The 12,667-nt window shown below is 45.3% G+C and overlaps 1 protein-coding gene across 9 annotated transcripts in view; it reads right to left on the bottom strand.

The window, feature by feature from the left end:
- Positions 1 to 12,667, bottom strand: part of RIMBP2 (RIMS binding protein 2) — a 55,065-nt gene that overhangs the window by 1,666 nt on the left and 40,732 nt on the right. For 6 of the 9 annotated variants that reach the window (XM_087942974.1, XM_087942967.1, XM_087942970.1 and 3 more), the window contains 6 exons: positions 9,696 to 9,877; positions 7,734 to 7,902; positions 6,514 to 6,617; positions 5,740 to 5,811; positions 2,466 to 2,600; positions 65 to 1,825 (listed from right to left, as the gene is read on the bottom strand). In XM_087942974.1, the coding sequence (XP_087799100.1) occupies positions 1,799 to 1,825; positions 2,466 to 2,600; positions 5,740 to 5,811; positions 6,514 to 6,617; positions 7,734 to 7,902; positions 9,696 to 9,877 (689 nt within the window). In that variant the 3' untranslated portion in view covers positions 65 to 1,798. Of the gene's footprint in view, positions 1 to 64; positions 1,826 to 2,465; positions 2,601 to 5,739; positions 5,812 to 6,513; positions 6,618 to 7,733; positions 7,903 to 9,695; positions 9,878 to 12,667 lie in introns of those variants that run through there. The other 3 variants (XM_087942968.1, XM_087942973.1, XM_087942975.1) reach the window with 2 other exon arrangements.

Genomic DNA, 12,667 nt, shown 5'->3' with positions numbered 1-12,667 from the left:
GCCTGTTGAAGACAGGTGGACTTCCCACGCCCAGAATTCTCCAGCCCACAACTTATCTAGAGCACTCCAGCCCACAACCGTTCTAGAGCCCACAACTGATCTAGACCAGGGCTGGGCTGGAGAATTCTGGGAGTTGAAGTCCGCCCATCTTAAAGTGGTCAGAGTTGACAAACACTGCATTAAACACACAAACACACACACACCTCTTTTAGGGGCGGGATTATTTTTCTTCTTTATGCCATGTGACAGACCCGTCTGTTTCCCGGATTATGTCAAAAGACTTGTGTAAATTGAATTGGGCTTGATATGTTAAAAGTCGCAGCATAGACAGCTGAAGTCTTCTGCCTATTTTAGAAGACCAACCTCCACAAAAGGACTTATTCTAAAAGAGGGATCTGGATTTTGCCCGAATCCCCTTGCTTCTCAGGAGGGATCTGGGGACTCACACGTGGCATATGTCTATGTGGACTAACCCATTTCCGGGAAGAATCATCCGGGGTGACGAAGAATTCAGACTAGCTCAATTCTTGCTTTCCTCCATGCTTCTTAATCCGTCCCCGCATCCCCATCCCGCCTTTGCCAACTTTTAGCATTCTGTCAGGACATATTTTGAGAAGATGGCACACTGGTGGAAAGGAAAAAAGAAAAGCAGACAAAACCAAACAAAAACAGACCTTAATCACAATCAAAGAAAGCTCTTTGAGAGACCTTTGGTTGAACGTTTCGGAGTTGGCTGGCATTCTCCACACGCCCAATGGCATTGAAGAGGAGAGCACCGTGAGGAAAAATGGTGGGAAAAAAACCAAAATGGAGCTCCTAAGAACATCCAACTTCCCTCATGTTATGTCTGTTTGAACATCTCAGTGGGTTCGTTAAGCCAAGGAGGTGCCAAGCTTGCTTTGATCTTCGATCAAGGTCTTGTCTAATGGGGGAGGGGAGAAGCCAAAAGGGACCCTTTTTCTCAGTGCAATCCCAACATACACCTGAAGATACCATCTGTGGAGCATTAATGTGTTTGCCCACCGATCTGAGCGGCAACGCTTTCCTTTCAGCTTATTGCATTGGTCAACCAAAGAGCTGCTGAGATGTTGGAGAAAGGAGCACACTTCTATAAGTGACATAGTTTGAACTCGGCCACGACCAGATGGGCAACCACACGCCAGGAGAATTGCTTTGAAGGCAAAATGGCCACCGGTTATTGAAATGTAGCGTGCTTTCAAAAGAAGGAACTCGAGTCCTCTCTTCCCACCGCCAGCCAGGTTGTTTTAGCACAACTGGCTTGCTCAGCAAACAATGTTGGGTTGTTTTTCATTCTCCCCAATTAGCTAACAATGCAATACGCAGCTTTTCTTTGGAATCAAAACACCGGGAGCACTCTTTATGCAAACAAGCATTAAGGCCAGTAAGAAATATGTTCCAAATAGTCAGAAATGTTTTTCTCCCTGGGTGGGTTAAACGAGCCTTAAGCCCTGGTGCGTTTCTGCATTTCTTTTTTTATAAATCAGAAATTCTCCTTTTCTAACTTGGTGCCTTCTATTGCCGCTAGACTAGCAGTCCAATGGCTGGTCGCCTGGAAGGGATGGGACTTGTAGTCCCCCATAGTTGGAAGGCATCCGATTGGGAAATCCTTGCTTTTCTGGAACCAGGAACTAAGGAATTTGGAAACATATTTCTTTTTTTTCTGCCCACATCATGGGCCCAAGGTGGCTCGCATTACAGGAGGCCAACTTAGAGGAATCGGGGTTATCCACTGGTATCTTCAGTTGCACACTTACGTGAAGGCAATGTTGCCCGTTTTTTAAGGTGTGAAATGAACACTCTTCTTCTGGTTCCCAAGCGGATGAGCAAAGAAATAAAATAAATATATATACACATAAAATATAATAAGAGAAAAAAACTGCAAGGATGAGAGAAGAAGACACATGAAACCCTTCAGAAGGGAGCATCATTCAGGAGCTCAAAACATCGCTTTGAAATTTTGAAGTTTGGGGCGGTGTTCCCCCTCCCTCCCAAAAAAGAAGTGCCTGAAGTTTTACATCCATCCATCCATCCATCCCCAAGTCTACTGTCTTAGGTAAATGTCTACAGCAGATCTATAATTTACAGATATAAACTGCTCAAGGTGGGGGAACGAATATATCTATATCTACATAGAAAATTAGTGGCTCCTAAATTAGCATGAGCTCGATCACTGATGGAAGGAATAAGTTGGTTTAGAGCGAGGAGCTGTTTCATTTTTTTTTGTTTTTTTATCTCCCAGCTTCAGAGCGATCTAAAAACTTGGTTTCAAAAAAAAAATGCATTTCTTAATAGATCTATCTATATATATATATATACATATACATATGTACACAAACACGTTCAAGCCAAACAGAATCTGAAATGGTCGGCAAGGGGAACAAAGCGAAAACAACAGTGTCGTTTTGTTTTTTAATTCTCTTTTCTCTCTCTCAATGCTTGCTTACCCTTTTTGCTTTTGTACGTATGGGCGCATCTTGAGGGTACTGGGAGGGCGCGTCAGATAAATAGACTTCTACATCATCAGGCACTTCTTCAAGAAAATTTGAAGGAACGAGACCCATCTGGTTGTTCAGTTCCCCCTGAAACATGGAAATGGAAAGAAAAATGAACGAACAAACAAGGAGAGATTCAACCCTGGAAATAAGGAGGAATTTTCTGACAGTGAGAACGATCAACCGATGGAACTGAATGAAGTTGCCTTCGGAAGTTGTGGGGGCTTCATCCCTGGAAGCTTTCAAGAAGGGACTGGACTGCCATATGTCAGAAATGGCGTAGGGTCTGCTGGGTGGGCAGGGGGTTGGATTAGATGACCTTCAAGGTCCCTTCCCATTCTTATTCTGTTCTGACTGAGATATCGGACTAGACAGCTGTGGTAGAAAGAGTGCAGAGAAGAGCAACCAGGATGATTGAGGGACTGGAGGCTAAAACTTACGATACAGGAAATGGGCATGGCTAGTCCAGTGAAGAGAAGAACCAGGGGAGACAGGAGAGCAGCCTTCCAATATCTGAGGGGATGCCACAGAGAGGAGGAAGGGGTCAAGCTATTTTCCAAGGAACCCAAAGGCCAGACAAGGAACAATGAATGGAAACTGATCAACCTAGAAATAAGGAGGAATTTTCTGACAGTGAGAGCAATCAACCCATGGAACTGAAGTTGCCTTCAGAAGTTGTGGTTGCTTCATCACTGGAGGCTTTCAAGAAGAGACTGGACTGCCAATTTGTCAGAAATGGAGTAGGGTCTCCTGCTTAGGTGAGGGGGGGATTGGATTAGATGACCGACAAGGTCCCTTCCAACTCTGTTAATCTGAATCTATCTAAGATGATCAAAGGCCTGGAGACTAAAACATACAATGAACAGTTGCAGGAACTGGGCCTGGCTAGTCTAGTGAAGAGAAGGACCAGGGGAGACAGGATAGCAATATTTGAGGGGCTGCCACAGAGAGGAGGGGGGTCAAGCTATTTTCCAAGCCACCCGAAGGCCAGACAAGGAATAATGGGTGGGAAATGAACAAGGAGAGGTTCAACCTAGAAATAAGGAGGAATTTTCTGACAGTCAGAGCAATCAACCCACGGAACAGTTGCCTTTGGAAGTTGTGGGAGCTTCATCATCATCATGAGCTCCTAGAACAGGGATGTCAAACTCAAGGTCGCTTAGAATCTGGCCCGCAGGGTTGCCCTGGAAACAGTGAAGGACTGACCGGTGGTTCCTCTGTCAGCAAAACGGAGCCAGCTCCATTTTCGCTGGCAGAGGGCTAGCAAAACAAACTAAAAAACAAACTAAAAAGCAAAACCAAAGGAGAAATGTTTCCCCGTTTGCATTTTGAACAGGCAAGAAGGGACAGGGAAGGAGGAAGAGAAAGAGGAAAGACGAAGAAAAAGATGGGAAGAGAGCAAGGAAGGAAAAATAAGGAAAGAGGGGAAGGAAGAAGAAAGGAGGAGGAAAGAGGGAAGGAAAAAGAAAAGGAAGAAGGAAGGAAGTTAAAGAGAGAAAAGAAAAGAAGCAAGAGAGCTGAAAGGAGGGAGAAAGTAGAAAGGAAATAGGATGGATGGATGGATGGATGGATGGACGGATGGATGGAGTTAAAGAGAGAGGAGGAGAAGCAAGAGGGCTGAAGGGAGGGAGAAAGTAGAAAGGAAAGAAGGAAGGAAGGAAGGAAGGAAGGAAGGAAGGAAGGAAGGAAGGAAGGAAAGGAAGGAAGGAAGGTGGGCGGGAAGGAAGGAAGGAAGGAAGGAAGGAAGGAAGGAAGGAAAGGAAGGAAAAGGAAGGAAGGAAGGAAGGAAGGAAGGTGGGAAGGGGAAGGAAGGAAAGGAAGGAAGGAAGGAAGGTGGGCGGGAGGAAGGAAGGAAGGAAGGAAGGAAGGAAGGAAGGAAGGAAGGAAGGAAGGAAGGAAGGAAGGAAGGTGGGCGGGAGGGAGGGAGGGAGGGAGGAAGGAAGGAAGGAAGGTGGGCGGGAGGAAGGAAGGAAGGAAGGAAGGAAGGAAGGAAGGAAGGAAGGAAGGAAGGAAGGTGGGAGGGAGGGAGGGAGGAAGGAAGGAAGGAAGGGGATGCCTTAGCACTTGGCCCCCACAGGTGCCCCCAACACAATGTGAGTGATGTTGAGTTGGCCACACACCCCTGGCCATGTCCCTCCCCCCCAGCCAAACACAACCCTGATGTGGTCCTCAATGAAATCAAGTTTGATACCCCTGCTCTAGAACACCATTTCTCAACCATGGTGACTTCAAGATAGGCAGATTTCCAGAATGGTGGAATTCAACTACTGGTGGGCTCTGGCAGACTTAGACCACCTAACTTTCAAGTTCTCCAAGCTAACATTTCTATTGAGTTATAGAGTAATATAAAATACAAAAAAGTAAATAGGAGAGCAGTGGGAAGGGGACAGGGAAGGAGAAGTGAGGAAAGATAAGAAAGAAAGAAAAAGTAGCGTTGACCTCCAGCTACTTCTGTTACAGTAAAATAAGGCATGAGCATCAAATCACAAGTTTTTGCTTTTCTGTAATAAAATAACAAGCCATTTCTATAAAGATCTACAAATCAATAAATCTCAAAGTCAAAGTTTTGTTTTTCTCCACATCAAGCACGAAGTTCAGAAGCTGTCTCCATATGGAAACAAAAGTAACTTATGTTCTTTTCTTTAATCAAAGTGGTCAGTTTTAACTCCATCAATTTCTGCCCGCCTAACTTTCAAGTTCTCAAGCTTGAGAAACACATTGATCTAGGACTCTCGGTCTTCTTGATCATGGCTGGCTGGAGAATTCTGGGAGTTGAAGTCCACCTGTCCTAAAGTTCTCAAGCTTGAGAAACGCTAATCTGGAGTTCTCAATCTGAATCATGACCTGCTGGGGGAATTCTGGAAGTCCCCCTATTTTAAAGTTCTCAATCTCAATCACAGCTGGCTGGGGACTTCTGGGAGTTGAGGTCCACCTATCTTCAGGTCCTCAAGCTTGGAAAATGCTGCTTTAGAAGTTCCCCCAATGCACTGATTTCAATTATGGCAAGGTCGACCTTGAAAGGTAAAGCAGATTCTTCTCTCCATGGCCAAGAGTTGAAGGACACTAGTTTAAGGGAGTCAAGAAAACAACAACAAGACTAAAGCTCATTCTTGACCCACCATCCATCTTGGGTGACATCCTGTCTTCAGGTTCCTGCTTGTCAACCAAAAGGCTTTCCCCCCACCATTAATACAAACCAGGGGAAGAGCATAAATAAAGCACTTACATAATAAAAACCATCTTCATCAATTTCTCCAAAGACAGTAATGATGTCGCCAGTACAAAATGTGAGCTCAGCCTGCAGAAACGATTAATAAAAAAATAAACCCATTACTTTCACACCTCTTATTCCAGTGTTTCTCAAATCTTTTGCTCTGAGGACCCCACTCCCACATTTAAAAATTAGACCGGACAACCATTTGATTGGGATGGTGTAAGGTCTCCTACCTTGAATGGGGAGAAGTGGTGGGATTCAAATTTTTTTTACTACCGGTTCTGTGGGAATGGCGTGGCTTGGTGGGCGCGGCAGGGGAAGGATACTGCAAAATCCCCCTTCCCTCCCCACCTCACTAACCTGCTTTCCAGCTCTGTTCTCTTGTGCAGGGCAACCAAAGGAGACCCAGCCGATCAGCTGGGACTCAATGGGAGGTGGAGAATAGACAGGGGCGGGGCCAGTCAGAGGTGGGTTTTGCCGGTTCTTCGAAGTACTCAAAATTTCCGCTACAGGTTCTCCACAACTGGTCAGAACCTGCTGAATACCACCTCTGGCGGGGAGGTGGACTAGAAGACCTCCGAGATCCCTTCCAGGCCAGCCCCATGATTCTATCTTCTAAGTAGCCAGTGGTCCAGGAAAAAGTTTCTGGACAGATCCGGAACCCACGCCATAATTTTCAACCCACCTGTTTTGTCCCCTAATTGGATGCTGTAGCCCCATTTCCCATTGGTTTTTTTTTTTAATTATAAACAAAATGTTCTGGGTTTGTGTCCATGACCACAATACCTCCACATCAACATTAGGAGAGCTTTCTCTTGGGTCGTAGTCATACAACGCAACCATTCTTCTTGTGGTTGACCCAGGCAGACGGCTGCTTCTTCGGTTTCTTTCTGTTCCAACCCAAAGAGAGAAAGCAATTGCAACTGTCCTTAAGTGTACAACAGGCCATTAATTTGTAGCATCCTTGGGTGGTTATGGGCTTGGTTGTTTTCTTGCTGATGTTTCATTACCCAAATAGGGAACTTCATCAATGCTAGAAGGGAGTGGGGTTTGTGGAATGGAGGAGGGAGAGGAAGAAAAAGAGGAAGAGGAGGAAAGGAAGGAAGGAAGGAAGGAGAGGAGAGGAGGAAGGGGAAGAGGAGGAGGAGGACTGTGGTGTCCTTGCTCTCTAAGCTTGGTTGTTTCCTTGCAGACATTTCAAGACCCAACTAGGCAACATTATCACTGTTAGAAGAGAGTGGAGTTGGTGAAATGGAGGAGGAGAAGAGGAGGAGGAATGAAGAAGAAAGGGAGGGAGAGAGGAAAGGAGGAAGGAAGGAGGAGCAGTAGTAGGAGCAGGAGAAGGAGGAAGAAGACTATGTGGTCCTCGGTATCCTCTGAGCTTGGTTGTTTCCTTTCAGATGTTTCATGACCCAACTAGGCAACATTATCAGTGTTAGAAAGAAGGGAGGGAGGGAGGGAGGGAGGGAGGGAGGGAGGGAGGAAGGAAGGAAGGAAGGAAGGAAGGAAGGAAGGAAGGAAGGAAGGAAGGAAGGAAGGAAGGAAGGAAGGAAGGAAAGAAGGAGGAGCAGTAGTAGTAGTAGGTTCACTAGGAAGAGGAGAAGGAGGAAGAGGACTGTGTGGTCCTCGGTGTCCTCTGAGCTTGGTTGTTTCCTTGACATTTCATGACCCAACTAGGTAACATCATCAGTGCTAGGAGAAGGGTTTGCTCTCCGTTTATATACAAGCGGCTCACTCTATCAGTGTTGGTGGGAGTGTTGTAGCCCTTCAATATGGATGTTATTTATTGCTTTATTGTTGATGTGGTGTTACAGAGCGAGCCCCTTGTCTATGATCTTAGTGCTTTCCAAGCAACGAAGTGTCCTAGTTAAACACGTGGGAATGCAACTTAGAAGAGGCCTGATCTCAAAGGTGGAGAACCTTTCCCAACCGTGGAAATAACTGTCCCAAGGACAACTGGCGGTCAAGCCACCAGTTCCATGCATGTCCACAAGGCCGATGCTTACCAAGTTTCTCAATTGGGGTGTTCATAGGGAGGAACCCTTGCTTCAGAAGGTGGTCCATCATTTCTTGGTCGTCTGCTTGGATTTCAGAAACCATGTTGCAAGGAATAAGGCCCAGCCTCGCACAAGTTTCCCCCCGATAAAACCCGTCAGCATCTTTGTCCCCATAAACCTTAGACGTAGAAAAGAGGTACGACACAGAAAAGAATGCAAAAGAACCACCGGTTAGAATTTGCAAAGGTTCATCGTGATGCATACCTTATGCCACCAGACTTGAAATTTTAGGCTTAGACAACCTAGAACTACACCACCGTCGGTCCGACCTAAGCGTAGTACAGAAAATTATCTACTACGATGTCCTACTTGCCAATGACTACTTCAGCTTCAACCTCAACAATACACGAGCACACAGTAGATACAAACTCAGGGTATACCGCTCCAAACTCAACTGCAAGAAATACGACTTCAGCAACAGAGTGGTCCATGTCTGGAATATTCTACCTGACTCTGTGGTTTCTTCCCCAAACCCCAAAAACTTTAACTTTAGACTGTCTACTGTTGACCTCACCCCTTTCCTAAGAGGTCTGTAAGGGGTGTGCATAAGCGCACCAATCGTGCCTATCGTCCCTGTCCTAATGCTCCCTTTTTATTCGTATCCATTTCATGTTTAGTTTAGTTTAGTTTACTACTTTATTGTCATTGCACCTCATACAACAAAATTAAATACCATCTTCGGTGTACATTATGACTATGAAAATAAACACAAACACACATCCTTCACATTCTATACATTGAATGGAAAACCCCTGATATTGCATGAATATTGCACCATACAGCAGAATTCAATAGAGTTACTGCCCTGGGATAGGAGCTATTTTTCAGCCTATTTGTCCTTGTTTTTATTATTCTGTACCATCTGCCTGATGGTAATAGTTAAAAAAAAAAAAGGGTTCCCAGGATGAGATGGTTCCCAGGATGAGAAGGGTTCCCAGGATTGAGAATGTTTTGAACTTTCTTAAGGCAGCGGGAGCTCTAAAGCTCTTCCAAAGAGGGGAGAAGGCAACCAATTATATATTCACAATCATGTTTATACTTGTATCTGTTATCTAATACATGCTCGACAAAATAAATAAATAAAATAAAAAATTAAATGTAGCTATCATCTATCATGTAAGTCCTCAACTTATGACCACAATCGAGCCCCACATTTCCGTTGCTAAGCAAGACAGTCAAGTGAGTCTTGCCCCCATTTTATGACCTTTCTTGCCACAGTTACGTGAATCAGACAAGACAAGGAAGAATGGGTGGAAACTGAATGGGGAGAGATTCATCCTGGAAATAAGGAGGAATTTTCTGGCAGTGAGAGCAACCAACCCATGGAACAGAAGTTGCCTTTGGAAGTTGTGGGAGCTTCGTCACTGGAGCCATCTGTCAGAAATGGTGCAGGGTCTCCTGCTTGGGCAGGGGATTGGACTAGATGACCTACAAAGTCCCTTCCAAGTCTGTTATACTGAATCTATCTAAGATTATCAAGGGGCTGGAGACTAAAACATACGAAGAACAGTTGCAGGAACTAGGCATGGCTGGTCTAGAGACGAGAAGGACCAGGGGAGACAGGAGAGCAGCCTTCCAATATTTGAGGGGCTGCCACAGAGAGGAGGAGGGGGTCAAGCTGTTTTCCAAGGCACCTGAAGTTCAGACAAGGAATAACAGATGGAAACTGATCCAGGAAGGATTAAACCTGGAAATAAGGAGAAACTTTCTGACAGTGAGAACAATCAACCCATGGAACAGAAGTTGCCTTTGGAAGTTGTGGGAGCTTCATCCCTGGAGGCTTTCAAGAAGAGATTGGACTGCCCATCGGTCAGAAATGGTGTAGGGTCTCCTGCTTGGGTGGGTGGGGGTATTGGATTAGATGACCTACAAGGTCCCTTCCAACTCTGTTAATCCGTAAATCAACCCTACCTTGATAATTTGCCCTTCTTTAAAGGGAAGCTCTTCGGTTGCATCAGGGTTTGGAGACATGGTCAGTGGGTCATAATCAAAGAGGGCGACAAAGATCCGCGTTGTCATCTCTTCTGCTCCGGGGTCAGTTTCTGATTCTTCGTAGATCTCTGGAGACAGGCGGTCGCGGCTACTGTACCCATCTGGGAAAGCAGAGAGACTGGATCAGCAAATTGGTTATATGGAGGTAAGAGCCATTGGGAGTACAGGTAGTCCTCGACTTATGACTGCCATGGAGTCCCCAATTTCTCTTGTTAAGTGAGACATTGCTTGAGTGAGGTTTTTTTTGCCCCCGTTTTATGACTTTTCTTGCCTGGGTTGTTAAGCGAATCACCGCAGTTGATAAATTAGAAATCCAATTGTTAAGTGAATCTGGCTTTGCACGTTGGAAGGTCACAAAAGGTGATCCAGTGACCCCGGGACTCTGCAACGGTCGTAACAATGAACCAGTGGCCATGGGAATGCTGCAAAGGTCGTAACTGTGAAAAACAGTCGTAAGTCCTTTTTTCAGTGCCATGGTAAACTTGAATGGTCACTAAATGAACTGTTGTAAGTTAACCTGACAACCGTATGTTTAGTGACTCAAGTTAGGTCCTCGCACTTACTACTGTCGTAACATCTGCACGCTCGTGTGATCATCATTTAGGTGCTTGGCAATTGTCGTGCATTTATAACCAGTCGTTTAGAACAATGTTCCTCAAACTCAGTAGCTTAAAAGAGGTGTGGACTTCAAATCCCAGAATCCCCCAGCACCCGGTGTGCTTTCTACCCTCCAAACTAGCGTTGCAATACAATAAATGCCGCGGTCTGCCACTAGATGGCACTGCAGAACTGCATGTGGATTTTGATCCTAGCTTGTTCCTTGCTTGAAGTTGAAACAAAACCACATCACCCAGCCTGCTAATGGCACAGTTCCAAGTGATCAGATGTCCTGGCCAGCACTGCCCCCAGTCATAGATACACATTTTCCTAGGAAGGCAGGCAGGCAGGCAGGCAGGCAGGCAGGCAAGCAGGCAGGTGAGAACGAAGGCAGGGAGGGATTGTTTGAAGTTATGATGGCACTGAAAAAAGTAACCTTTGACTGTCACAACGTTCCCCACTGTCACATGATCACAATCCAGGCACTTGGCAACCAGCTCACATTTACAATGGTTGCAGCCTGCTGGAGTTACGTGATCGCCATTTTGAGACCTTCCCAGCCAGGGCTGGGATGCGAATATTTTTATTACCGGTTCTGTGGGCATGGCTAAGTGGGCATGGCTTCTTTTTTTGCAGCATTCCACCCCCAGTGCTCCATTTTTATTTTTATTTTTTGCCTCCTGGGCAAAGCAGTAAGACACAGCGAGGGGGATCCCAGCACAGCTGATCATCGGAACAGCTGATTGTCGGGAGGAAAAAAAAAAGAAATACCACTTTGGCCGAACTGGTAGCTGTTTTTTTTTTACTACCGGTTCGCTTGAACCGGTCCGAACCGGTAGAATATCACCACCGTTCCCAGCTGCTTCCAACAATCAAAGTTAATGGGAAAGCTTGCAGGAAAGGTAGCAAGTTGCAACCACATGCTGTCTTGCTTAACAACCAAGGTGATTCACTTAATGACTGTGGCCAAAGAGGTCGTAAAACCAGGGGGAAGTCCTATGATGCCTATTTAACCTCCACACTGCTTAATGACCAATTTCTTGGTCCCAATTGTGGTTGTTTTCCTTTAAACCTCACATCAATTCATTTTGTATTCAGGCCTATTTGGTTCTTTCGTTTAACAAGAAGTGAATACGATTGTCACTCATCTGCACCAGCCATATTTCTTGTTGGACTCTCCATCTAGGGAACTGTTAAAAATAAGGCGGCTATTTAAATCACACGCACACACACAAAAGGTGTGAATTGTGTGAAGTTTGAACTATTTAAAGTCATTTCTAATTATGAGACTTTGCACAAGGGAGAAGTGTGTCAGCTGACCCTTGAGGTAAGCAAGGGTGAACGAAGTCGATGTGCTTGCTCAAATTGTGTACGGTAACTATTGCAAGTCCCGTGTTAATAAAGTTATAAAAATTGGTCACAGCAAAAAAAATTTCCAGCTTGCCTTCCTTCTTTGCAATTGTTACCTTTAATATGTTAGTTGACCAGATTCTTGTTTATAGGCTTCAATAAATAAACTATTTTTAAAAAAAAAAACTTTGTCGGTAAATTATAAATTCAACACAAAAAATAGTTTGCTGCAAAAGCAACTGCCTGCAAAGGCTCTTGGATTGGGGCTGAAAGGTGAAAGCGGAAGCAGCATACGTTGTGGCCTGCCAGCTGCCAGTGGAGCTGGCGCCAGACTCGGATGATGAGGGAATTGGGGGGGAACTTGGGCCAGTCCTGGAGTCAGGGGAAGGCTCTGATGGATGCTCTGTGTCAGAAGCAGATATAGAGCCAGGGCCACCCGACATTTCCCATCTGCCTTCAGAGTCAGAGATAAGTGAGGAAGAAGAACAGCTGGAGCCTGTTCCAGATGCGCGTATGCGCAGAGCTGTCGGGAGAGGAGAATAACTGTGGAACAGGGGTCAACTTAGGAAGAAAGGCACATGGGGATGCTGAATGGCCCCTCCCTGGGTAATAAATGGAAGCAAAAGGGGAGCGGTGGTTGCAGGATACACATAGTTCATATTTCTTTTGAAAGATTTGCTTATCAGAGTTCGTGCCTCCTCCTTGCCAAGAATTAATTTACAGCTTTGTGACTGGAAGCTCTCGGCCTGGCAATATCCAAGGACTGATAAGGTCTGTTCTTTGCAATTAACCCTAGGGAGGATTATTGCCTGGACTTTTCTGTGTTGAATGCCATGAATTCACAGTAACTAAATAAAGAGGGGGATTTAGGGACAAGGAGTCTGTTTCTTGGTTTCGCTAAGGCTGGGTCAGAACAGTATGCTTCATCCCTTATTTGGGCAGAC

Source organism: Notechis scutatus, chromosome 13 (genome assembly GCF_049901735.1).
Source record: "Notechis scutatus isolate UNSWTSFEM ecotype Mainland chromosome 13, rNotScu1.2, whole genome shotgun sequence".
Taxonomy (NCBI): domain Eukaryota; kingdom Metazoa; phylum Chordata; class Lepidosauria; order Squamata; family Elapidae; genus Notechis; species Notechis scutatus.
The sequence above is the reverse complement of the archived record's forward strand: the minus strand, read 5'-3'. Positions and strand labels throughout refer to the sequence as shown.